A 27,203-nucleotide genomic window follows, 5' to 3' on the forward strand; every position below is an offset into this window, starting at 1 on the left:
ATATACACATACTTATTTGAAATCATTCTATCCATAATTGCAAAGTAATTGTAAACATGCACTCTTGTCACTGAACCGCCTCTTCTCGGCACCAAGGACTATAAAAATGTAGGACTAGGCTACAACACAGGTCAGATTATATTATGACCCAACTTCAGGACCAAAATCAGAAGAACGTACGAGAATGTAGAGAATGGGAGGGACACTGCTATCTTTGATGGAAACTGAGCAGTCCGCTCTTGCGTCTGCTGCTACTGGTGGGGGTGATATTATGAGCGGCCTTCTGGTCAGTCCCAAAGGCAGGTCATTGGACAATCTGACCAATTATTCTTTTATAGTTCTTGTCTAACGCTTCCAGTTCAGTGTGGTTAAAGGGAACCAGGGAGAAGTGTTCAAGGCCTTACCCTGTGCACTATACATACTTTCATCATATACAAATATTGTGTTTCCACATATATGATTTATCATTGGACAATATGTTCTACAGTCTATTGTAAATCCTTTTTGTGGGTAAATGTTTTTATCTTGCTACTTTTGCCCTTTCTAGTTTCCAGCCCACGTAATTGGTAAATAAACTCTCAAAAGGTTGACTGTATTTCGAAATATTGCCTTGTCAAATTTTTAAGATACCATGATGTTTACATCTGCACCAAAGACCTTTTTAGAGCCAGTATTCAGCTGCTCCTGCCTGTCTGTTTTAATGTTGGGTAGACCGGTGAAACAAAACGACTGCGTTGCGTCTTCTTATCGAGACCACCTTTTTTCGGTCCTGACTGCTGACTAGAATTTGCAAACCCATGTCTGACGTGGTAATTAGGGGCTATGTTTCATGGGAAGCAGCCTCCCTTAAAATACCGTGTTAAAATTAGATCTTCTCTACGCTATGGTAAATCAGGCGGTGTACTCTGTTCTGACAAACTGCGGCTGGGAGGCACAGTGCAATGCTCAGCTTTGGTGGGTCATTTTCATTGCTTTCGAACCTAGCTAAATTTGTCCAACCACTAAGGCTAATCTAGAATAGGATTACAGATTTATTTGACAAGGGCTGCTAGTAGTCGTCAGAGACAGTGCTGCTTGATTCAACCAACTAAAAAAAACTGCTCATTGCCTTTCATGTTATTGGTCAGCATAAAAGAAGACCAATGTTCTGAAGCCTAGCAATGACAGTTTCTGTAGCTGAGTGCTGGTACCAAATTCATATTGTTTTTGTCACTGTTAAAAATGGGGGACTGGCAAAGACTGTTTGTGATTGAAGAGCACGCTCATCCCTCCTTTCCTGAAACTCGACATTATGCCACGGCCCTTGCCTGTCAGGCCACCCTAGGAGGGAAGCAAGCAAAGCCCAAAGCCATCTGGTGTTTCTCCTCGACCCCGGGCGTGACTCAGCTGGACCGGTTCTCTCCACCAGCAGAACAGCCGAGCGGGACAGGTGGGTTCTTTGGCAATCGGACCCAAACGTGTCCGCGGCCTCCTGGGCAGTGCCCACCTGTCCCAGTGTGATAAAGGAGACATCAGCGAGAGGGACGGCATTGTCTGCTGGAGCCACCTCTGAACACCGCGAGGGGAAACTTGAGCCGGATGTCAGATGCGCGGTGATTCAGCGCATGTGACGGCCCGGCCACTCTTCCGGTTCCTCCTTGCCTCTGAGTTGTGAAACTGGCTTTCAGTTCAACAGAGCTGGTGGGGTAAAAGCAGTGACTTTGGACGCTTTCTATGTGACGTGGCCTTGGGCAGACACTGGACAGGCTAGATTTTATAAACAAATGGTAGTGCCTACTTCCACACCCCTGCCCCCACACCCACAACAAAACCCTCAATAATGGATGGGTTTTCTGGTTGGGGAGTGTGCCGGGGCTCTGAAGAGGAACTGCAATGAATACTCTGATCCATTATTTATTATATTCTTTATAGAGAAGAGCTTCTTCCCTGGTCTCAGTAGGCCAAAACTAGACACAGTACTCTTAACCTCTCTCTCCCTGATCTATATAGTTCCCCTCCCTCATTAAGAACATCATCCACAGCACACATCTCCTGCACTCCCTCTTTCCCTCTCTTTCTGCCTAATAGCTCCTCATCTCTGGGTACTTGAGTGTCCGAGTCTCAGACCTTGCTCTATTCCCTCTGGTTGGTATTTGCTCCGAGAGTGGTCAGAGTGCTTTGAAAGACTATGGCAGTTTCCACTGGTGTACCCATTCTAGCTCTTGATGGTTCTTCTTCAGTGGGTGGGGAGGGCATGTTGTGGCCCAGGCAGTGCGGCACTGGCGGGGCAAGAGGGCTCACTGCATTTGAGGGCCAACAGCAGGTAAAAGGTCACAGGTTACAGGTCACAGTTCAAGGGGAAATTAGGGGGCATTCAGGAAGTGGTCAAAATACTGAGAGTCAATGGGGACAGAGCCCCACCTGTTGGGGTCACGGGAGTTATTGTGGGAGATGTAGTCATTGTCTCTGCAGCAGGTTGCTCCACTGTCCTCCCAAAAAATTATGACCTCTGTTAAACCAAACAAGTTCTATCCCAGCTCTCCACCCCCAACCCTCAGCTCCCCCTTCTGTGGGCCTGCACCAATCAGCTACCAGAGCTGTGGATGACAGGGGGAGGGGTGGGGTGTTTTTTTGCGCTCTCCTTTCTCCTCTAGTCTCGACTCCTGTTGCGCTTCTTGAAAAAGAAGAAGGGGTTCTTCTGCGGGGGTCCTAAAAGCATGGGCACCTGGTTCTTGTGTGTGATTCGGATCTAAGGAGGAAAGGAGAAAAAAAAATCAAGATTATCCAAGAGGAACAGAGGTAACTTGCCAAAGTGAATCTGGCTGCCATCAAGTTCCCCCCTTTTATGCAGTACTTCATTCATTTATGAGGGTGAAGAAATATACACTCACGAGGAGTCTGGATAAATGTAACAGCCAATCCAAATAATTTGTCAAGAACAGGTGTGCTTCTCCCCCTCTAGAACGACTTTCTCCTCCAACAGTGAAATGACCATGAAAAATAGGGCTAGCCAATAGAGTGCAGTAAGAATACCACTCCGGGACATCTCTGCACCACAATGTACTTCATCACACAGAAACGATACATTGAAGTTGTACCATCTATAGTTTCACCTTGTAGTATGAGGAGCTCTGTCCATCTTCATATTTACACTAGAGTAAGACCCTTCATTTCCATTTGGAAAAACCGTTGGATATCACTGGATATCTAGATGTTTGTGCTTAAACCCCAATACACTAGAATTGACCCTGATATCTTAATAACTTGCAACATTGTATTGCAAACACATTAATAAACCTTGCGGATAATGGCGCCAGAGACTGATTGCGACTTCTGAATGGTAATAAACTTTTAATGAAGCTCCAGACAACACTAAAAACTATATATAGAAGAGATGATTGTTTCTTTTTATGTGTGTGAATGGATTTGTGTATGCATTTCCTCCTCCGAAATGACAATCAGTCAGATGCGGAGCACAGCATGACAGTGCCGTGATTAACTGTGCTGCCACAGTGTAGGCTGGAGGAGAGAGAGGGAGACAGGAGGGGGGTAGAGAGGGCTGGGGGGCAGGGTGGGGGGGACACCCCCCTCTCCTCACCGTGCAAGGGGGCTGCATCCAAGGCTCCCCATCGATCTGCATGGGCATGAGACGGGACGTCCTGCAGAGGGAGACAAGGACGGAGGTCAGAACGCGCCTGGAACGGGGCATGAGACTCCTCATGGCCATATCCCGGGACCGAACACTGCGCCCTTTGTTCCCACGGGCCCATTCCCAGGCGGGCCTCCCTCTCTAAACTCACAAAACACACACCCCTCTATCCCCTTGCTCCCAAAGTTAGTTTAAGCCATTCAGTCATGTAACTCCAGCAAAGGAAACAGAGTATGGGGGAATAATAATATGAAGAAATATGCTTTAATTTGGTTTGGAAAGTATTAAGGGGCCGAACAGGTGAGGGAAAACTTTTGGTTGCAGTGAAAAGTTTGGACAGCTTTTTTGGAATGGGCAATGGGGTTCATTGCTAGACATATTATGAATGCTTAATAGACCATGCCCTGCAAGAGAAACAAAAACAGCTGAGCTTATGGCTAAAACAAATATGCTTGTCCCGTATTTAAACAGAAATGATAACAGTACATTATTTGCTTGCTTGGCAGATGCTCTTATCCAGGGCAATTTATGTTGCTTAGCCTTTAAACATTCTTACACCTGCTTTTCCAAGGGTACTTTCATATCCAAGGGTACCTGTCTTTCCAAGTAATCAAAAATTATTTTTCTTCATAATGAGTGCAGTGCCTCTTGCTCGAACCAGCCAATGTGCCTGGGGGTAAAAGTTCAAATGTATCCAAAAACATTTTGAGTTATCAGAGGCTGATTTCAGAGTGGATGGCAAATAGGGGAAGGGAGGGGAGAACCTCTGAGTCTGGGTGACTAAGCTCACTGGTGAAGGTGATGAGAGGGTGTAGGGATATTAGCGAGAGGAGGGGTAGAGGCGATAGCAACCTGATGGTGACACTGGCACACTGTGCCAGCCTGCGGCCGGCACTCTTCAGGCCAGTGTAGATCTGCCCCATCTCGATGGCTCCCTCCAGCCCCACAACCTCCAGCAGCTGGTCACTCAAGTCTGATCAGAGGAGAGAGAGAGAAAGAAAGAGAGAGAGAGAGAGAGAGAGAGAGAGAGAGAGAGAGCGGGCACGTGAGACAAAAAGGGCATGAGAGAGAGGGAGAGAGAGGGAGAGAGAGGGAGGGCACAGGTTAACACTGGCTGGGAGGCAAGGGCATTGTAGCAGCAAGGGAAACTGTGAAGGGGAGGATAGAATGACATCAGAATGAAACGATTCTCTTGAATAGAGAGGCCTCATTCTGGCACATAGAGCTCTGCATAATCTCTTCTCACACACACACACGCACACACACACACAGACACACACACACACGCACATACACAATATGGCCAAATGTATGTGGACACCTGACCATCACACCTATATGAGGTTATTGGACATCCCATTCCCAAACCATGGGCATTAATATGCAGTTGCCCACCCCCCTTTGCAGCTATAACAGCCTCCACTCTTCTGGGAAGGCTTTCCACAAGATTTTGGAGTGTGTCTGTGGGAATTTGTGCCCATTCAGCCAAAAGAACATTTGTGAGGTCAGGCACTGATGTTGGACTAGAAGGCCTGGCTCGCAACTGCCGTTCTAATTCATCCCAAAGGTGTTCAATGGGGTTGAGCTCAGGGCTCTGTGGCCCCTGGAGTTCCTCCACACCAAACTTATCAAACCACGTCTTTATGGACGTTGCTTTGTGCACAGGGGCACAGTCATGCTGGAACAGGAAAGGGCCTTCTCCAAACTGTTGCCACAAAGTTGGAAGCATACAATTGTCTAAAATGCCTTTGTATGCTGTAGCATTAATGTTACCCTTCACTGGAACTAAGGGGCCTAGCCCAAACCCTGAAAAACAGCCTCAGACCATTATCCCTCCTCCACCGAACTTTACAGTAGGCACTGTGCATTCCGGTAGGTAGCACTCTCCTGGCATCTGCCAAACCCAGATTCGTCCATCAGACTGCCAGATAGTGAAGCGTGATTCATCACTCCAGAGAACGTGTTTCTACTGCTCCAGAGTCCAGTGGCGGCGTGCTTTGCACCACTCTAGCCGTTGCTTGGCATTGAGCATAGTGATGTTGGGCTTGTGTGCAGCTGCTCGGCCATGGAAACCCATTTCATGAAGCTCCCGATGCACAGTTCTTGCACTGATGTTGCAGCCTGGGACAGTTTGGAACTCTGTGGTGGGTGATTCAACAGAGGATAGGCGGTTTTAACGTGCTACACACTTCAGCACCCGGCGGCCCTGAGTGGTCTACCGCTTCGTGGCTGAGCCGTTGTTGCTCCTAGATGCTACCACTTGACAATAATAGCACTTACAGTTGACTGGGGCAGATCTAGCAGGGCAGAAATTTCGCAAACTGACTTGTGGAAAAAATGGCATCCTATGACAGTGCCACGTTTAAAGTCACTGAGCGCTCCAGCACGACCCATTCTACTTCCAAGGTTTGTCTATGGTGATTGCATGGCTATGTGCTTGATTTTATGCACCTGTTAACAATCCGTGTGGCTGAAACACCTGAAGTCAATAATTAGTAGGCGTGTCCACTTTTGGCCATATAGTGTATACACAGCCAGACAAATAAGCGGAGACGTCAACCGACAGAAACAATGACAACTACACACAGAAATCATAGCAGAAGTTTTGTCTTCAGAGAAGCAAATTTATATTATACATTTTTATTTAAAGACAATTTTTCTAATGACATATGTTTTACTTAAAATATTTTGTAGTGGAAGAGGCAAGAGATCCTCTCTGAAATACAGTTGCACGTTCACTAAGAAAAACATTTTATTACTAGTACAGTATCTCTCACAACAGCTACTGGATTTACTGGCAATCCTAAATTCTGGAGATAAAGTGTACCAAACATGCAGCGCTGGTTACATATACTATGATAACAAAGTATTATTTTAATATGCTATCTGTGCCACATTCCTTTCTGCACACTGCCTGTGTTCTGCATTCTGCCTTTACGCTATTTGCAGCTTCTTTCATGCAAAATAATATTGATCTATGAGTGCTTTAACAGCACATTATACCACACCACTGCTTTCCACACAGATCATTTGTTTGTCCCATCGCATTACCCCAATTTCCAGCTAAGTGTGACGAGTCCTACTGTGTGTGTGTGTGTGTGTGTGTGTGTGTGTGTCAGATGTAAGTCTAATATAAAATTGATTCTTATCGAAATGTGTGTGAATGACATGCTCATGCCTTTATCGCACTGCTCTTCTAGTTTTTGCGTGTTAACTGAATTGCCTACTACAGCTCTGCACATGCTGAAACATGTATTTTCAAATTGTCTCATTAACTAAAACAAAATGAATTGCATCACTTCTGTCTCCATGGCACGTGCCCCTGATGCTTTGTCCATCCTAGTCTGCGTTACAGGGGGCTGTAATTGCGTTGCACGCCGACCAGCCACTGTAACACGACCCTTCTCTCTCTCGTGCTTTCTCTCCTCGCGATGCGTGACCCGTATTCTGGGCTAATCAGCCGCATTAGGCTCCGCAGAACTGCGCAGCTGTTCTAGCCAGCCATGCATGCAGCTGCACGCCTCCACATCCACCCTGAGCGTTCATTACCACAAACCCCCCCCCCCCCCCCCCAAAAAAAAACAAAGCGTGCCTTCCTGCATTAATTAATCACAAAGCTGGTCGATCTTCAGACCGACTGCATGTGAAATGGAGGCTAATAATGTTAGTGCCCCCAACCCCAACCCCCCCACCGCTGAAAAAAAAAGGGGCTGGGTTTGTGCAAGCAAGCATGAACAGTGCAGGCTTACTGTTCAGTCTGGGCCAGTGTGCCGCAATTTAAGCACTGTTAATAATTTTACAGTGTCATCTGACCCTGTTTGTGTTCTCAGCATGAATAGGAAACAGATGTGTTTTTTTTAAAAAAAAAAAGAACAGACAGCTTGCGCAAGCAAGGTGATGCAATTCTACGCTCTCGATAAGGCTCAGTGATACCCAATTGACCTTTCCTGCTGACCAGTTGGAAGTGTACACAAACGATATGATTAACATTGGGTTTCAACATTTCAATGTTTATCCAGCAGAAAGGAAAACTACAGCAAAAAATGAAAGCAAGGCCATGCTTCTTGAAGTAGTGCTATAATGTGACATTATGTATTATTACACAACCAACACCTTGATCCTGGGAGTCTTGCAATACAGACACACACATCTCACATGTTCCGGAATCCCACTGTTCATCCCCACAACCCTCGGGTGTGCAGTCTCTTGCTCTGAGCGCAACACTCCTACTGCTTACATGAAACACCACACTATTGCGTGGCATAGGAGGCTCTGGCATCAGCTTTCTCTGCATCTGCCAGCTTCAACCAACAATCCCTCTGAAAGTAATTGCAAATGAGATGCTGAATTGAGGTGAAGCTGGAAGTGATATTCAGTGAAACCTGAAGCTGATTCTCTGAAGCTTATGAGGCTTCTCCTGCTGTCAGGTGTGTTACCAAAGAGATGAGGTGTTTAAATAAACTTGATTTTGCAGAAGGACCTTAACAAAGGAGGGCATTGCCAACCTGGCTTCCTCACAAATGAAAACATTATACTTCTGTGTGTAAACAGTGTGGCAGTTTGTGAAACAAATGTCCAGGTGTCAAACTATCCATGTTAGCTTTGAAAAATGAACAAATGTCTGGTATGAAGTTACACGCAACGAACGCAGCAAAGCCATGAATATTACATACTTAGGTAAGTAAGTTAGTGAGTCATTTGGTTTTAATATTTAAGCGGGCAAGTCTCACAGTGTATATCACAGTACAGGGCTGCAGAAAAACATTTGCAGTCTCTGAGCCCAGAGGCACGCACAAGACTGGCAATATGACTTTTACTGCACAGCTTTTTTGGTCCATTGTAAGCCTTTATTAGGTAAAATGTACATATGAGGCTATAGGGAGAGCACACAGGTGACATTGGAAGCATTACACCCACGCCTTTGGATACACATGGAGAGAATTCACTGATATGAAAAACACAAGGCCCGTTGTTAGTTTAAAAGCAGTAGCCTGCAGCTGGGTATGACTCATCCAGCCGTGCCACGACCTCGTCACCACGCCTGGCGAAAGTCGCGTCATGTGACCAGTGTGGCTCTTGTACACACAGTAATGCCAGGAGTGCTCATCGAAGGCAAAGAGGGCCAGCCAGAGGGCTCACAGGATTATATACCACAGACTGACCTAATGTTTGCCCACCACTCTGTGACCACACAAACCTCCATATATCAGGTATTCATATCAGGTCTTAAAGAGTTAGTAGAGTATACGTGGATCATTACTAAAATTATTTAGTGGAAGGTGTGTAAATGTACTGTAATACTATGACATTAGATCCAATCTCAGTAAAGAGAAATCAACAGTTAACAGCTGAGACGTATTTAAAATGGCATGCTATTTTACATTACTTTGTGCAAACAAAAGCAGATCCAGGATCATCAACTAAAGGCAGCTTATTTACCTCTCTTGGATAATTGTACCCCACCACCTGAACCTGGTAAGAAACTAAAAAAGCTGTGATGAACACCACTCACTGCGGCTAACTGATGGTGTCTGCATAGAGATAAATCTACACAACACCCAAACCTGCGAAGGTCAACAAAAGAGATGAAAGCATCCAAAAAATGTGTCTGCAGCCAACATATGCCAGAAAGCTGGTCAAAGCAGACATTATGTTACCAGAGCCCACTCTTATTTGCCGAGGTGTTCACTATATTAGTATGTTTATTACATATTTAACCTGCTAATATTTGTGTTCGTTTTCAGAGCATCGCTTATCAATATCTGCGAACATGGACACAAAGCAAGTGGTGAAAGATGAAATTGGAGCCAAACACTATCCGCTACCTTGCATGTTTGGAGATGCAGTCCAATTGTTCAGCTCTACTTCCCTGCTCCATCTTCTCTCTCTCACACAACCACCCACCCACACACATATACACGCGCACACACACACACACACACACAAACACGCGCACACACACGCACACACACACACACACACACACACACACACACACACATACACATAAACACACGCACACTCCACACCCACACGCCAACACAAACACAATCCCATTTCACACCGACAAGGGTTAAGAATAGATTCGTCTTATATTGTTCCTTATAACCTAATGACAAGCGCATTTGCCAGCAAATTGCAGCTCCAGCTTTGGAAACATTCTCTGCTTCTCCATCAGATCTCTGCTCCGCACTGTTTGTCTCAGTGAGGCAGCACTATTAATAGACTCCAAACGGCCTCTTACATAATCCTACCAGGACGCTTTCTGGTGCCTTTTGCAGGCCTCGCCGAACAATGCTCTGCTCCTACTGTGCCACCGGCAGTCCAACGGGCAGCTGCCAAACAGGGAAGGCAGCAGAATCTGCCTGCGAAGCAGGGACAGGCCTCCTTTGAAACGCTTACTGAGCTGGAGGAGAGGGAGAGAGAGTGAGGGAGAACGGGTGGTATTCAGATAAAGATGAACCGATTCATCGATCAAAGACAAATGCTGCGCTGGGCATGAAAAGCGAGAGATTAAAGTGGCGCCGTGCCGCAGAACCACCCGAAGGTGAGGCTTTAAGAGGGCCTACCCCCGCCGCGCTGGGTTTTTACTTTCTGGAGAAAGAGGGAGTGATGTCACCATTACTGATGCGTCAGTGGGGCTTCGGAATAGACCCTGGAGAGCTTTCACGTTCGAGTGCTTTTTTTTTTCGACATTTTCCCTCAGAGCTCAAAGCCCACTGACGCAGCTCCGAGTTCCTGCAAATGGAACCACCCCTACTGAACCCTGGCCAGCACGTGGCGCTCCGGCAACTTGGTTTGCGAGGTTGCAGCCACGCTAACCCCCTCAATACAACGCTAGAGTTGTTGTGAAAATATCTGAGGCTTGAATTTAATGCTGAGAGGCATTATTCCTCCCCTGCACCTCTGCCGGTGCCGCTGTCAGGGTCGGCGTGATAGAGTGGTGACAGATGGTCCACAGGGACTGGACTGAGCCCTGAGGAAGAGCTGTGGGGGAGGCCTCCTCTGGCACACTAACAATGCACGAGGACCTTGGCACACACACACACACGGATCTTGATAATGGCACACACAGACACACACAGACACACACACACATGCACACACGCACGCACACACACAGACACACACACACACATGCACACACGCACACACACACACTCACAAGGATCTTGATAATGGCACACACACACACACACAAGGATCTTGATAATGGCACACACAGACACATACACGCACGCACGCGCACACACACACATACACACATACACAAACACAAGGACCTTGATGATGGTACATACATGCACGCATGCACACACAAACGCATTCCCCTGGACACACACACCACACACACACACACACACACACACACACACACACACACATATACACACACTAGGCACCTACTATGAGTGTGACTGTTCTGCAGTTTGAGGAGTCATGGCCAAACAGCTTACAAAGGAGCCGTCAGAGGTGTAAACGCGTAGACCGCCCCTATTTCTTCTTCCTCCCTGCACCGCTGCTCCCCAGAAACATTTCCGTTTCTCCTTTATGTCACACGCCCTCCGTTCACCCAAAAACTCATGGGCTCTGTTCTAATGTCACTCACAGAGTATTCAATCAAATCTGCCACTTCTGAGGCAACGACTCACTGCGTTTATCCTGACCCAGATCATGGGAAAAGCACATTTCACGGCATCATCTTAACAATGTGGCAATTAAGCTATATTAGGGAGCCACATCTCTTTGGGTTTTAAAGCTTTTGTGCTCTCCTAAAAATCACAAACATCCTCGCTAACGCGGGACTGAGACTGTTTTGGATCATTTTGTCTGAAGTTAGAACCATTAGCATATGCCAACTGTGCACACCCTTCCGAAACGCAAATTTAATGCATTTGTCTCCCAACTGCCTTTTTGTCAATAGTGGAATTTCATTCTGTTATGTGAGAGAGGGAAATAAAACAAACCCATTTGAGTTTTTTTAATATGCAACACTAACAAGCCCCTTGCTGACAGGGCCCTGAAATAGACCTTGTGGCGTCATGTTGTGACGCAGGTCTATTGTCAGAGGGCAGTTTAATTATTGCACAGGCGAGCGACAGAAAAAGGCAAGCGGTTTGGGAAGCCAGCCAGCCGGGTCGCCAAGCTCTTCCTTAACTTTCTTTGAAGGCGTCGAGGTCCGGGGAAGTGGGGTGAATCGGAAGGGCTCGTCATGTACTGGTCATTGTGGGTTTTCCCAGCCTTCATCCCTCTGTTCCCCGCTCTCACAAGTTCAAAGTTCAACTACTGCTGCTGTATTATCTGGAAGACCCCAGTGGAATGCTTTGAGTTTCATTTTTTTTTCACAAGCTGCTTTAATGTTCTTCTACGCTGCTGCGACTCAGCTGATTCCTCAGAGACTGGCGCAGAATGGCCTGAATGTCATCCACAATCATTAGCTGCTGCAGGGTTCGTGCTTGATCAAAGTCCAGGATGCTTGATTGCATTAAGAGCAGCAGGTACAATTAAACACGTGGTCTTATCGCCGCACTGCAAACAACTGTCGTGACCAATTAGCGAGGTGATCAGTGACAGAGGTCTGACGAACGACAAACCCCCTTCTCTCCTTGCCTGTCTTTCTCTCTCGCTCTCCGTCTTGCTCTAATTGACTTTCCTTCTCTCTCTTTTCTTTGAAATCAGATATGCCCTTCTTTCCACTCTTCTTTCCGAATGGGATTAGAGAGAGGAGAGCTAATTTAATAAAGATTAAATCCCAACCAGACAACTACCACGGCAGCACATTCCCCCACATGCACGAACGCAGGCAGGCACTCTGAATCAATGACACGGTTCATCACATCGATGCGGACACAGCCAGTGCTACACTGACCTTAATGAAAACACACATGAATACAAACATGTGTCTGCACACGCTTGCACACAGAAGCATGCACGCAATATAACACGCCATTCCCTATTTTTAGGGTAAAAAGATGGCACAATGGATGTGGCTTCCAGTGTACTGCCCTTGGTAGGGAGCAGTAATATCATTGTATTGTCCTCTCAGAACTGTTATTTAGTTGTGTGGCTGAGACACTAGCTAAGAAATACATAGCTGGCTGGCAACAAGGCGAAACGTTTGGAAAATAAAACTCTGGGTTTTCTTCTTCTTCTTTTTAGGCAGACTAGATGCTACACTAGCTCTGTTTTTTGTAAAAATGGCAGTCACAAGGTTTTAGTTGGATTTATTGGCCACGATATTCCCACCCCCAGCCCCTGACGTAGCGGTTCCTTGTTCTAGACCAGCAAAGAGTTGGTGCCGTTCTTGAACCAGTTTTCCTTGCCGAGAGCCGGTTCTTTGGCTGTCGAAACACGAAGAACTGGTTCGAGATTAGGCACCGGCTCCGAACCGGCCCTCGAAATGCATTGGTAGAAAAGGGGCATGTGAGAGTGCTGGGGCTAGTAGCAGGGGATGCCACCAAAATGACAGAGATAGAGAGGTCAGGGGGGGACCAAGAGGAACTGTGTTAAACAGAAGAGGAACTGGGCATTGGATTTTTGAACATTATTGCAGTCAGGTTCTCCAGTGGCCACTGCAGTTTAGTACAGCATAAACAGCTAATCAGACAAATGTTTTCTCAAAAAACACACCCCACTGATTTCCTATGTTATTTCCCAAAACACAAACAATTATCCTGTGCCAAAGATTAAACACAACTGTGCTGATGTCACAACCAGCTTTCCCCTGCACACTTTTGCGAGCATTTGGACCTTCTGTAAGGGATGAGAACAGAGGAGGGGGGAGCTGTTTTTAAGGTACGTGGAAGGAGAGGAAGGTGAGAGGGGGAGCCTGGATGGGGTTATCATTACAACCGCCCAAGGGGGGTGGTCTATGACAACCCTCTTCTATGTTTTTTTTTTGGTTATTAATAGCCCCGTCCGTGGACGGAATGTCCTCTTGTGGTTTAATTCTGTGCTGAGTTGCTTTGCAGAGGCACCCTGCAAAGTAATGATTGGAAGAGAATGAGAGTGCATGCTGGGAAATGTGAGAGTGGGCTTGCTGGGCATTTTGTGTATTGCCGTATAGTTGCCTGGAGGGCAGTTAAGGATTACAGATATGAGTCACACAACTGGCAGTTGCCTTTCTCTCCCTCTCTTTTTTTTTTTTTTTTTGCTCCGGCTCTTTTTCTAGTTCAGTAGGACCTAGAGGTCTCCATGGAAACCGGATTCAGCCGAGTTCATGCTGCAGAGCACTGACAAGAAAGGAGGAGGGAGGTGGGGTGTCAGAGAGAGGTGTCAATGAGAGGGAAAATGAATAAAAGAGTGAGAGAGACAGAGACAGGGATGAGGGGACTAACAGAGCGTTTACACAGGCATGGATGCAGCAACACTTTGAATGCGGCTGTGTCTACATTACAATCTACATTACATCCAGCTTTACGCCGTTCCAACCTGGGACCACTTTCTGAAGGCTCGCTGTCCAATACAAAACCCTTACACCGATAAAGTAGGCTGTGGGGAATCAGAACTTTTTGGGAACTTTTTTGTGAAGTGAGAAGCCCGGATTTTTTTTTTTTGGCATATCCCATACAAAAAAAACAGCGCAGCAGGAAAGTGTCTGTATTGTTTCATTGTGTTACTGTGAGACACCTTACAAAATGAGATAAACATATAGAAAACCTTATGAATTACACTATGTATTATTTCAGAGACCTACTGTAATGAATCAGGCTTCCAAAATCCATGCGAGAGCTCCTTAATCAGCTGCTGCAGCTATATTTGGTGGAGGTGATTCAGCCCTACAATAGGTGTGCAGCTATAGCAGTCTGAGAACTGAGCTGCAAATGGATGTAGCTGATTTCCTGCCATCACAGGGCAGATTTAAACTAATTTCAAACCAACCTATTATTGTAGGTGTATGCAAATTTTTTTATTGAACTTGAACGCCAATTACATGATTTCTATGCTGCCAACATAACTAAATAGAATTACGTGTGATGTGTATGAGGCAGAAATAAAACTTATAACTCCAGCTGGTTAAGTGTCCATGTTTCTGTCTTTTTAAAGCTGCATGGAAAAATGGAAAAATGGGGCAGCTGACCTCTGCTGCTCCTGGAAGTGTCTCAGGTCAGGTGTCCTGACTAAAATTCAACAAATTCAAACAGCCATTTTGAATGCCTCCCAGCTTCTATGGTACAAAATGACGTATGCTTGAGCTTAGGTAATGAGATGACAGCCTAACAGAAACCCTATCATGTCTGCAGGTTTTTACCAATGAACAGAAGGCACTGAAAACAAGGTGATGTATTCTTTAAATAAAAACGTTCTGCTCTTCCACCAGTCCCTCGTCATCACTACCTATGGGTGAGGGGAGACAAGCTCCTCTTCCATAAAAGGAGAGAGCAGGGTATGATGGAGAGCATGATGGGAAAGCACTTGGTTGTCAGGGCAATCCAGAGAGGGTTCAGGTTCTTCCTCCCCTCACCCCTCCCCTCTCTATTTGCAATACAGTAAAACAAGCCGCAAGCCCTGTCCCTCATTCAGAGTAAACCCCCGGCTCAGCGGCATTCTGGGTTAAGCAACGGTCCACAGGAACAGCTGCTTGTAAAAGACCTTGGGTTCAATTCCCACATATGCTGCACCCACCAATGACATTTGGGACACAGTCACTAATGACGGGCCGCTAGGTAAAGACCAGGGTGTTTTCGTCTAATGGTGACATTCACCCTTTTGGGGACTTTCAGCAAAACTGTTTGAGTTTGGAGGCATTCTCATCCAGAGCGTAAAAGTCATATTCCCTCATAAGAGTTTCAGGTCATTTGCAAGTTTAAATTCTGGGGAAATTCCAAACCATGACCACTGCCTAGTGGTTCATCATAAACAAATACAGGGCTATATAAATGTTATTAATGATTAACCAATCCTGGTTCTGCCTCAATAACTGGGCTCGATTCGCTCATGTCAAACTTATCAGATTACGAAAAACAGTCTATCTTTGTTTGATTTATCTGGAAAGTTGTGTGGAGGTGTCTATAGACTATATGTGAACATATTTATTCCAGTCAACAGGCACTGGCATCGGACAATTCACACTGAAACTTCTAACAGCATTCCACAACTGATAGCCGTACTACACAACATACGCAATTTCTGAGGGAAATGACCATGAGACCTGGAGGGGAACATGCTCTCATGACAACATAGTTTTGAGCAGTGGCTCAAAGGACCGCAGTCAGGGACTCACCTTGGACGCAGAATTTCAGCTCCTTGGCATCAGTGACAGTGCTTGCCGGGGCTCTCTCTGGTACTTTCTTGCTCATGCGGTTGTAGTTTCGCCTCTTCTTGGTCTCGCCCCACAGGTTGGATCCACCGTGCATGCTGGGAATGTTGAGGACGGCTATGCCCTCCAGGGAGGTGCTGCTGAGGTCCAGGATGATACCGTCACACTGAGGAAGAGGACAGAAGCCAAAGAAAACAGCACATTGTTAAAAATTTTCCCCTTTTCCGCCATTTATAAATCGGCGATTGGACGTTTTAGGCTCATCTTCACTGCAACATCCTCTTGGGTGGGGCGCAGTGAATGCAATCCTCTAATACACATGTATGCCAACAAAATGACTAGTTTTCACAGTGCACCAGAGAGCAAATGCTGAAGCACATCTCCCTGACATCATTTACGTGACTCATGAGTGCTGGGTTGTTATTCGGCACCAAGAGCCATGTACATCTGAAATTCTCTCATGCTCCTGTAAATATCAATTCATTCCTAAATATCCTATATATACTACTATAATTTCAGGCTGTGTGAGAGAAAAACCTTTTTTTTCTTCAATTGATCTACTGAATGTGATTCATGGCGATTCATCATTCGAATGTACCTCCTTAATACAGGTTGGTCAACAGCAAAAACAACACAGGAAAATGTACTCAAAGAACTCCACAGGTTTTGTGGTGCGAAGCCCGACATAAAGCAAAATTATACAAATAACTCCCAAGCCGACCACTCTGCTGGGAAATGGCAAGTTGCAGTATCCAATAAAGATGCCACCACGCAAATGAAAAAATCTGTATTGTGAGCTCATTGCTAAAGAAGAATAGACCTTATAAAACAGACTGCCTATAACACTGCATAAATCCCAGAATCAATCTGAGATCCAAGAACTAATATTAACAGCAAAGGATACAAAACTCTCAAACTTATTTCCCTGGTAAAACACTCACATTACGTGCCAACTGTGCAAGACAGAGACACAGAACTTAGAATTGTATGTGTCGTGACAGCTTAAGCAGTTCTGAATGGTGAGTACAATTATGGTTTTCTTATTTTAGGTGTTATAATCCTGACTACACTGCAGTTTATGTTAGGAGATGCTGTGTAGGAGGGCTTCTCTGCCCAAAGTACAATTAAGAATTCTGTGAGCAGCAACCTCCAAGTCTCAACAATAGAGAGATGGACACTTCTGTGAGAGGCTCGACACTTCTGACACCACCGATCCAAACATTTCTCGGCAGCTCTCCAGATAGCAATCTAGGAGAACAAAATATAAAATCGGTCTTTGTTGGTTAACAGCTGTATTCTGTAACTAATAAAAAGAATGCTTAGTGTGCTCCTAAACAGTTCAACATAAGAGCTTTTTCTCCCAGCTATTAGCTCATCCAGAATGATCTACCAAGAACTGGCATATTTATGACATTCTCAGATGCCAAAGCATAAGGGAAAAAAAGCAAAGGAACATTATTCTGGGAACACATAGCGTGTCTGACATAACAAGCTGTCTGGAAATGGTTTCTGCTGTCAGTTTATTTTTTGATGAGCTTTAAATACTCTCCTTTAATTAGATATAATGAATAAATTGTATACGGTGAATTCAGCTTCACCACATGTCGTAACTCAGAAAACCCATGTGAAATTTGCAAGCCAATGACATTTGGCTTACACGTTTGGCACACTTTGAACACACTAAGAAATGAGAGGGCATTTTGCAGACTCTGACAGAATCTTAACAAGAACACTGGCTAGATGGAAGTTGTAGTCCTAAATTAAAGCTAATTAGCATCTGTGAATCACCACCTCTGAGGTCTTTTTATGGCAGACAGTTTATTTTGCACATATACTTCCTTGTGACTTCTACGGTCATTTTATGGTACGATGCATAAAAATGTGCATATCATTTATCATTTTCATTCTTCAACATGAACTGGCATGCCACACCTACATCTTGACAATACAGTCAAGACAGAGCAGATTTTTACTGACAGAGTATTTCTAGTACGCAGCTCTGACATGTTTCAGCGCAGAGTCAGCGGCTGGAACAGTGAAATGTATTTTGAGGTTTGGTGGAGGATTTGTTGGAAGCTAAGAATAGCTTGATGGAGACGACTTGCACAGACTTCATAAGCGTATTGTGTTTTATTTTCGAAAAGGACCTTTGAATCGCCCCTCGGCTCCAGAATGCAATTTGGAACATGAGGACCTACAGAGACATTTACGAGAAGTAGAAATTCTTATAAAAAGGTAGCAGCATTTCATATTTGCACATTCACCCTATAGATAAGGCCTTATGAAAAGATCACTCATGTCTTTTCATTTTAGAGAGACAAGTTCTGAAGAAAGGAGGATTGTGGCCTGTGAAAGCCCGATGGATTTGTCCTCCTGCAGAACAGTCCTGAGCCCCCAGGCCTGCGGCCCCGCCCTCACCTCCACCTCCAGACTCTCATTCAGCTTCTTGCAGGTGGCTGCGATGGTCTCCGAAGTGCCGAACTCAAAGTACCACAGCTTGTTCTTCATCCTGCAAACACACAGAGGGCGGTAACAATGGGCAGGCCGGGGGCGAGAAAGAGCAGCAGAGCCCTGGAGTCCGGTTGCAAGCTGTTGAATGGTGGAGCTCAGCCTGCCCTGGCAGCTGCAAATGATTGAGCCAAAATGGAAAGTCGGCACACAATGGGTTCAGCACCAAAGGACAAACAGTGCAAGTGGAACACTGTCAACAGAGTGGGTCTTGAAATGTCGAAAGAAAAAAAAAAACTTTGTGTCTGCAACCTTTTTTAAATGAACAGGTTGAGATATTTAAACATAGACGTGACAGACTGGTTTATCACATACAACAAACTTGATACCAACAGCACAATGAACAATGGGCTTCTTCTGCTTGCTGCAGTACTAAAGGAAGTAGTGTCTGCTTCATGATCGGTGGCAAGGTCCTTTGATAAAACTAAGATGCGGTCGTCTTTTTTCACTGCCGGTACACAGACTCTCACTGTCCCAAGCCCGCAGGTTAACAGCGGGGCAGGTGGAAAGGAGTAGGGGAGATATCTGGCTTAGATTGAGTTATCATCGGTTCCCCACTCCTGCCTATCACCTTACAATCACCTGGCACTCACCCACATCTTCACTTCCACCCTGCATGTTCTGCAAGGGCAAGGCCAGCTACCCTCCCCCAACCCCATCCCCCCCCCCCCCCCCCCCCCCCACCCCTTCCCATCCCCTGCTGAAATATTGATAGCTGCCACAGTAATCTCAGTCTAACAGGTGTCGAGAACCTTGTTTTCCATGGACTGTACACCAGCCAGCTCTCTGCTGAGGGGAACCTGACCCCTGTTCAGGGACTTCTGCTCTGATTCTAGGAGTCTGACTTCTCAGGGACTTCTGCTCTGAGTCTGCTCTGAGTCTGATTCTGCGAGCTGTTGATGTTTACGTGTGCATTTGCCTTGAACTGTTGTTGAATGTAGAGTGCAGTATAGTCAATATTCTTGAAGAGTAACTGGATTGGGACTGAAGAAACAGCAATATTCATCCATGTGGTACTTCCAATGATGGTCTATTTGCCTTTGGTAGTGACTACTGATCACTATCCTATACCTTTAATCCACTATTTTTCATAACATGTCCTTCGGCCTTTCAGACTTTCAGATTACTACTGCTGTCATTTACCACTCTCCTCCATCTACACATTATTCAGTGTGAATCCCTGCCAATCCACATCAGATAGGGCTCACAGCCTGCCAGAGATGGATTATGCATGGTGATCACACCCCAGACCGAGCAGCTAACGACAAGAAGACAGAGAATTAGAATATCTTGGGTGAATACTGACAGTTGAGCCTTTACAGTAACTTAAAGGGGTATTACAAATTGCAAAGAGCTCTTTCTGACATCATGATTATTAATGCAACAGGTTATAAATCATGCATGCGGGCTTATATGTTTGCAGCTTGTCAGCTTTGCATAAAAAATATGCTGGAGCATGCACACACGCACACACACACATGTACGAGGGGTCTAGACTTTTAGGACACAATATGTTCCAGGAAACTCCATTGTAAACCAAATCGTTAGCAACAGAATCCTATCTTCCCACAGACACAATGTTCTAAAAAAGGAGTTAAGTCAAAGAACACAGGTTACAATCAAAGTTTTCACAAAAAAAAAATCCAAAAATATGAATAATGTATATATATTTGCATTTTTAAACTAATAATTAATGCGTATACTGGATAAATATTCAGTACTGTGGCATGCCCTGCATTTTGGTTGAGGAATAACAGGACGTGGAGAACAACATAGTACAAATCATAGACACAGTCACAGTCTATGCATTTACTGAATGAGCCAGACAAAAAAAAGAAACAAATTCCTCTGACCATCTTGTGGTTGTAATAGTCTAAGTTTTCCTGTGTTTTTCCCATGCAAATCCTATTGTTAGCAGCATGCAAAGATAAATTTGTCGGAAGTGCCCCATGGATTCACTGAATTCACTGTACAAAAAAATGTACTAAATGAGGAAACATAACACGACAAATTGATGCAGTCTTTCTAAATAAACCGCGGTAAGGGGTCACAGCATTAAGATCACAATTAGGCACATAGCTGTTTTAAATGGGGTGAACTGTCTGCGCTTGTTAGCTACAATAGCTGGAGCGTAGGACCTTTTAACAGTTCTTGTTTCCTTCGCATTCATATTGTCTGCGGGGAAGGAGCCAGTTTCAAATCACTGAATCCATTGAATCCTTTAAAAAAAAAATCCAAACTGGAGGAAGTCGTAAAGGTTGTTTCATCTTCCACATCAGTGGCCTGCATACACAAACATTGTGTTTCTCTGAGGCTCTGAGCTCAGCTGATAAGGCTGGTTCACAAAATTTTAAAGGAATTCCATGACAAAAGGTGAAACACTAGACATGGGCCCCCTGGCACCTGATTGGGGGGTGATAGGTTCAAACTGTGAACAGAACCCTACTACTGCAGCCCCAGGCTGGGCGCTTACCCCCCCAAAAACATTGCTATGAAGCTGGAGAATCATTGTGAGAACGTTATGTGTTACCAGAGATGGGGCTCCAGAATGGGAGGATTTTGGAAAGGTTCCTGTGGTCTCCCACCCCCAGGCTGTCCCCCTCCCTCAGTCCCCTTCAGTCTCTTTGCACAGAGATAACCATCTCCCATCAGCCCATCTCCAAAGAGCCCAGCAGCCTACTGACCTTTCTACTTTACACCCCTTTTTTTCTGTCTCTTGGAATACACCCCGTCTCTGTCTGGACAGATATACCCTTCTATGACAAAGCAAGCAAAGCAAACTGCTCCACTGTACTAAAGCCATGATGAGAGGGACAACCATCAACCCCATACAGAGAAGGTCTAAAGGGGAATATGCCTCCAGATGTATGGTCTGGGAGAGGCAACCTAGTCACATGATGTAGCTTAAGAAAAGGTGAGAGAAAGGCTTCAAGCAGGAAGCCTCGGGACTCTGGAAACGGATGGTGCTGTTGGTACATTCATCTATTTGTTCTGCGGGCACTGCGCAGAAAAAGTATGGCCAGCTACCAGTTCGGCCTTGCCACCTTTCAAGCTTGCTTCTTGACACACAGTATATACTGTGACCTACATTACCTTACATTGGATTGCATGCATTTAGCAGACCCTCTTAACCAGACTGACCTCCACCACAACAGAACATAAGTGCATCAATCCAAGAATGGACATAAAGAGTAATGAAATGCAAAAAAACCTACACGTGAGGCAGACACGGGGACGAGTCCATTCCTTCTCTGTGCCTCTACTACAGTTATGCATTTTCTCACAGCTCCCTCTCTGCCTCCTCAATTCAGCTCAGGGCCCTGTTTACTTCCTCAGCTGAAAATGATGCCGAGATCTTTCCCTCCCTAGGGCTTGTAATGGTCAATTTGCACATCTATACAAAGGGCTGGGGGGGGGGGGTGGGAGACTGGGTTATGAATCTAGTTCATTTTTTTTCGTTATTTCACTGTTTCTAATTCACTCTTCAGAAAATTTTAAGAATAGTAAAAACAGTCTGTGTCTGTGCCTTGCATTTGTTGGTCTGGGGGGGGGGGGGGGGTAATTTGCTCCAGCTGCAGCATTACAACAGTGCAGACAGCATAGCATTAGCTGCAAAAGCGTGCTTTACTGTCTGCATGCTTTGGATTTTTATTCATCTTCTTTCTTGTGGGTTAGTTGTGAAGTGAGGCACGATGTTCCACTCCATTCCCGTCAATGTGGTGAAGTGAAAAAAAAAACATCCAGGCTATCAGTGTTGTTCTCCTCGACAAAATCAGTGGTCTTCTGATGATGAAGCATGTGGTCCCCTTCATTTGCATTGCCCAGCTAAAATCAGAGCTCCGAATAAGGCAAACAAGGAATTTTGACTTTTTTTTTCAAGCAGAGGAGGGGTGAAAGGGCAAAGCTGGGTATACCTCCCGGGGAACTGCAGTGACAATTAACCAGACTCAGGTTGGCCGTGGCAGTCAGTAATACAGCTTCACACTGACAGCAGAGACAGTAAAGACACTCTGGAGTGACTCACACCCAGACAAATGCTGTTCATAGCTTGTGAAAATGAAGCCGTTTCGCAAAGCATTAAAATGTTACGTAACAGCAAAGCCAAACTGATCACGCGGCAATTCAGCATGATGGTCTCTCCGCTGCCTCTAATACAGGATGTCTTGCCATGTGCGACGGGGGGAAATTTGAGCCCTTTCAAAATATCCGAGGTAACGAGTACAGTAGCGTTAAGGGCATTTCAAATTTAGACCAACTGTCAATCACCTTCAGAGCGACATGCTGCTGGACTCTCTGGTGTGTCATGAAAAAGCTTTTGAAACATTTTTTGTTCAGAATGAGTCATCCTCAGCCTTAATTGCACTATGCATGTGGCCTGTTTGTCCCACTTGACTTGGCCTCAAGGATCTCCACTGACTAAAACTAAGACCAATTGTCATTGTAATCAAATCAACAATGCTGCATTTGTGTTTTTGGTGGCAGGACCATTTGACACCTCCTGATACAAAACTTCCTCTCCCATCCTCCAGGCCTTTGGGGGGGGGGGGTGACTACACACCTTTGCCCATTGTCACTCAGATCTGCTGTCATTAGCACATTTGCTACTGAATCCCCCCCCCCCCCAATCTCACCACTGGGACACTCATGCAGATGTAGCTCTGCTGATGAGGCATTGGGACAGACGTCTCTCCCCCCCGCCATTGTCCCATGAGGTGTGGGGGTGGGATGGGGGTACACACCAGGGCATCACAATACCCCCTTTGGTGGACAAAGAAGGAGTCATTGGGCCACCGGGCCACTCATACACCCAGCAGGCACCCTGTCAGAATTCACACATCTGGGACAAAGCCTTCCAGCACCCTCCCCCTACAGTTCTTTGTCCAATGGCTGGTCCCGAGAAAAGGTGAGAATAACACCAAGGTTGTTGCGGGAAAGGTATCAATGGGCTCTTTCAGTCAGTAAAGAGCCCATGGAACTGGAACCCCCCCCCCTAATCACATACACACACACACACAGACACACCCTCCCTTCTTCTTCCCATTTGCAAAGTAGTATCTGCCCAGGTATGAATACAAAACGTAAATCATATCACATACATTTCTCATATGTGTCACATGTGCATGCTAGAATACATGGATACAATTACAAACATAAAAAGGGATGTGCCAATAAGTGATCCATGTGCAATGTATGAGATTTTGATACACTATATCTTTAAATATAGTCCTCCTTAAATTTTATTTCACACTTGAATGTACATATTACTTCTTAGGGGCTTGCAGTGTTAGCAATGCAGTGTTGCCTGGATCAATGAAGCTATTTTTGTTAAGGTCAGGATAAAGGGGAGGAGCACTGCGTTGCCCTAGGGAGAACAGACAGATTGTGTCCCCACTTCAAAAGCCTCATGACACTTCGATGGGGTGATCATGTTGGGGTTTTGGTGCAAACAGATCCCCCTTCGAGCATGCTTCAGTGTCACAGTAGTTTATCTGGCTGAGTTTCAGGGCAATCCCTTGCCTGACTCACAGACCAAGACTGCAACTTCTGCATAACTACACTACATTACTTAATTGCTTAGCAGATACCCTTTTCCAGGGAGAATTATTGTAATATGCTGAGAAATATGTCATTCAGTCCAAGAATATTTTGGAATAAACTCTAGAAATATATTGCAAAATACAAAAATGGCAATAACTTACATATTTTAGATTATTTACTGAACTAGAAATATATTCTAAGAACTATAGTGTCAATATATAATTTTATTGGAGGTCTCAATTCATATGATACAATCTGTGATAACCGTCACTAATTAGCAGTAAGGAGTGCAGCGCATGCAGATTACATTTCCCACAGCGGAGCTTACATTCTGCATTTTGAGAGGTGGCGGTGTAAGGTCCTCTTTGAAGTGGATGACTCACTGGCCGATCTAAGCGGTCGGATGAACCTTGAGGATCGCCCTCCTTCTACCCCTCCTTTCCGGCTCTTTGTCTCGGCCAGTCCCCTCCCTGTGTCTTTTCTGTCCACCAGTTTGCCTAGGCCACTGGGAAAATTCGCCTTCACGCGTTCAGTTGAAATTATCACGTGCCGAGACAACATAAACAAAAATCTCCATGTTTACATCAATCTGTTGCCATCTGGGTCTAGTCTGAAGTTTTCCAAATCTAGGGCTGACGCTAGCGACTCATGAATTAATTATGAAGTCCCAAACCATAAACAAGCTAACAGCCTTCAATCGCTCCCCCCCACCCCCCACCCAACATTAATCTTTCCCTATCTCTTATTTTAGTCCTGTTCTCATCAAGACTAATTAGCACAAATAACTGAGAAAGCTGCAGTATTTCTTCCACTGGAACAAAAACAACATTAAAGGTAATGTATAAACACAAGCCTGTATGAGAAACCCAGTCTTGAATAAACACCAGCACAGATGCGAGACATCCTCTCCTGTCCCTGTGCTTCCACTCGGAGCGCCACAGGCCCATTCGTGCGGTAGGCTGCCACCACAGCGAACACCGATGCCTGGCCTACTTTCTACGCCCGATTCTTGCTTTGCATGTCCCGGTGGACGTTCGGATCCACTCCAACACACCGCCACTGTCACAAATCAGCTTCCACACGCTCCCCCAGGTGACAGGAGTACACAGGTACAGCATTAGTGTGTTAGCCAGGCTCCGTTCACCTCACCTGAACCAACTAAAGGACAGCTCCAGGTAGTTTCTGATATGTGCATGTTGAAACCAAAGAGGATGTGATCCTACCTGGGCACAGCTCCCTACAATCCCAAACACTCTGCTGAAGGCAATATGTTCTGTAACTCAGAACATATCTCACTCAGGGGGGAAACCAGTAGTGATAAACTTCAAACAATCGATGGGGTATGATAAAGATCAGATTGGCGTTTTTAAAGCCTGCTCACAAGAATGTAAACGGGGGTTAAACGTCAAGGTTTTAATGTATTATAGAAGGAATTTTTTCCTCGCACATACTGTGGTGGAGTGCCACTGCTGTCGGGTGCCACTTGAGTCTATGCAGCTTAATTGCCAGATAGTCGTTCTCTCATCAAACTGGGCCATTGTAAGACATAATCTACAGCCGCAGACACGGGACCTGAAAGTCTCTATGGACCTGGTTTGTTAATACATGATAAAGGCTTTGTCTGCGTCATTGTGGCCCCCGTGCCCTGACAGGGGGCCCGTTGCATAATATTTAATTAGGATGTTTCATTCATCGTGAGCTTGCTGTTTCTGTCCCCCTCCCATCTCTCTCTCTCTATTTCACTCTCCCTGTCTGTCTCTCTCTCTCTCCCTCTCTCTCTTGCTCTCTTTCACTCCCTTCCTCTATCCTGTAAAGGACAAAAACATAAAAGGGTGCTTATGACCTACTTTGCGTCAGTCTGACATTGCAATCTTTTCAGAACGCATCAATCATAAAAAAAGAAAAACTTTCTGATTCACTGAGGTTGCTTCAGCCAATAAATGCACTGTCCACAGAAATCACATAAGTGCTTGCAGTGCTAAACTTTCATTACTGCCACAAAACGTTGTTTCCATTGTCTACAATTAAATAGAAATGCTCGGACACTATATATATTACAGCATTGTGAATTTATATTACAGATTATTCCTTTCGAGACAAAGCCTTGTTTCCCAAATGTACGGCTCAAGACCAAGGTTTCAAAACATCCACAGTCCATGGTCCTTCATAAATACTTGCTACAATGGCCCTGCCAAACACATTTACACAGCGCAACTTAAGGGTACAAAATTCTAATGTGATTCCAGTTTATGTAAACAGCAGTATCTCAAAGTATATTCGGTTTTGCTTGACAGACACTTGTACTTAAAATAACTCAGTATGACTTAGAATAGTAAATGAAATATTTATGCAAAAAATATCCACATCAGAAACCTTTCCAATCTGGGATACTAGTTCACAGGCACTGGATATTTTACTGACTCCACTCAGGACATATTTATGCCAGTAAGACATTGAAAAATCTCTAAACCTTGTTTTCACAGTAAATGTGGAGCTGGATTTAGTTGCTTAAGTTTTTTTCTTTTCATTATAAATCTGTTCTCTTCACAGCGTGTAGCCGAGCAACGTTAATCGGTCAACTGTCAAGCAAGCATATTTGCTCAGTCATTGATTTTTGAACCTTTGTACTTTTGCTTTGTAAGTCACTCTGGATAAGAGTGTCTGCCAAATGAATAAATGTAAATGGGAAATGTAAATGAACCTTAGAGGCTGGCAGAAACTTGGTGTTGCTGGGAAGCACAATATCATTGTTGTGTTTTCAATGAAGTTTACAGTCTGTTCTTTCTTGCCTTTCCAGCCACTGAGTGCCAATGTTAACGTTCAAAGTTGTTCTAATTTGGTTGAGAGGAATGGACTCTCAACTGCTTGATAAAGAGAAGGGATAAGCACCTGCGCTATGGTTGCCATAGATACATTGTATTAGTCAGAACAGACAACCCAAATTCGGCCTGCATCACAGAACTGTAGCCTCCCGCCACTCCTTCTGTGCTCCCATTTTTCTCTCTCTCTCTCTCTTACCTGCTGTTGAACTTTTCTGGATGTTTCTCCCTCATGAGGTGGAACCGATGAGCGATGGATGCATCCTGAAAGGGGGCGACAGAGATGGGTGTTACTGCACAAGAGTCACATGGCCGCCGCTCCTCCCATTCTCAGCCCCTTTTCCACGCTGTCCGCATGTGCCAGACCCAACTAGACATCCACAGAGTGATTAAGCGCAGCTATGACCAGGCCCCACAATGTTAGCTTGACCCAAATTCTTAATCACGCATG

At 45.2% G+C, this 27,203-nt stretch overlaps 1 protein-coding gene across 3 annotated transcripts in view; it reads right to left on the reverse strand.

Annotated features, from left to right (window-relative positions):
* Nucleotides 1-1,049: 1,049 nt before the first annotated feature.
* The window catches only part of LOC118789065 (diacylglycerol kinase beta), a 90,095-nt gene continuing 63,941 nt past the window's right edge, over nucleotides 1,050-27,203 (reverse strand). For all 3 annotated transcript variants that reach the window (XM_036545369.1, XM_036545370.1, XM_036545368.1), the window contains 6 exons: nucleotides 26,952-27,016; nucleotides 18,306-18,396; nucleotides 15,852-16,053; nucleotides 4,481-4,601; nucleotides 3,578-3,638; nucleotides 1,050-2,728 (listed from right to left, as the gene is read on the reverse strand). In XM_036545369.1, the coding sequence (XP_036401262.1) occupies nucleotides 2,630-2,728; nucleotides 3,578-3,638; nucleotides 4,481-4,601; nucleotides 15,852-16,053; nucleotides 18,306-18,396; nucleotides 26,952-27,016 (639 nt within the window). In that variant the 3' untranslated portion in view covers nucleotides 1,050-2,629. The remainder of the gene's footprint in view (nucleotides 2,729-3,577; nucleotides 3,639-4,480; nucleotides 4,602-15,851; nucleotides 16,054-18,305; nucleotides 18,397-26,951; nucleotides 27,017-27,203) is intronic.

Source organism: Megalops cyprinoides, chromosome 14 (genome assembly GCF_013368585.1).
Source record: "Megalops cyprinoides isolate fMegCyp1 chromosome 14, fMegCyp1.pri, whole genome shotgun sequence".
NCBI lineage: Eukaryota > Metazoa > Chordata > Actinopteri > Elopiformes > Megalopidae > Megalops > Megalops cyprinoides.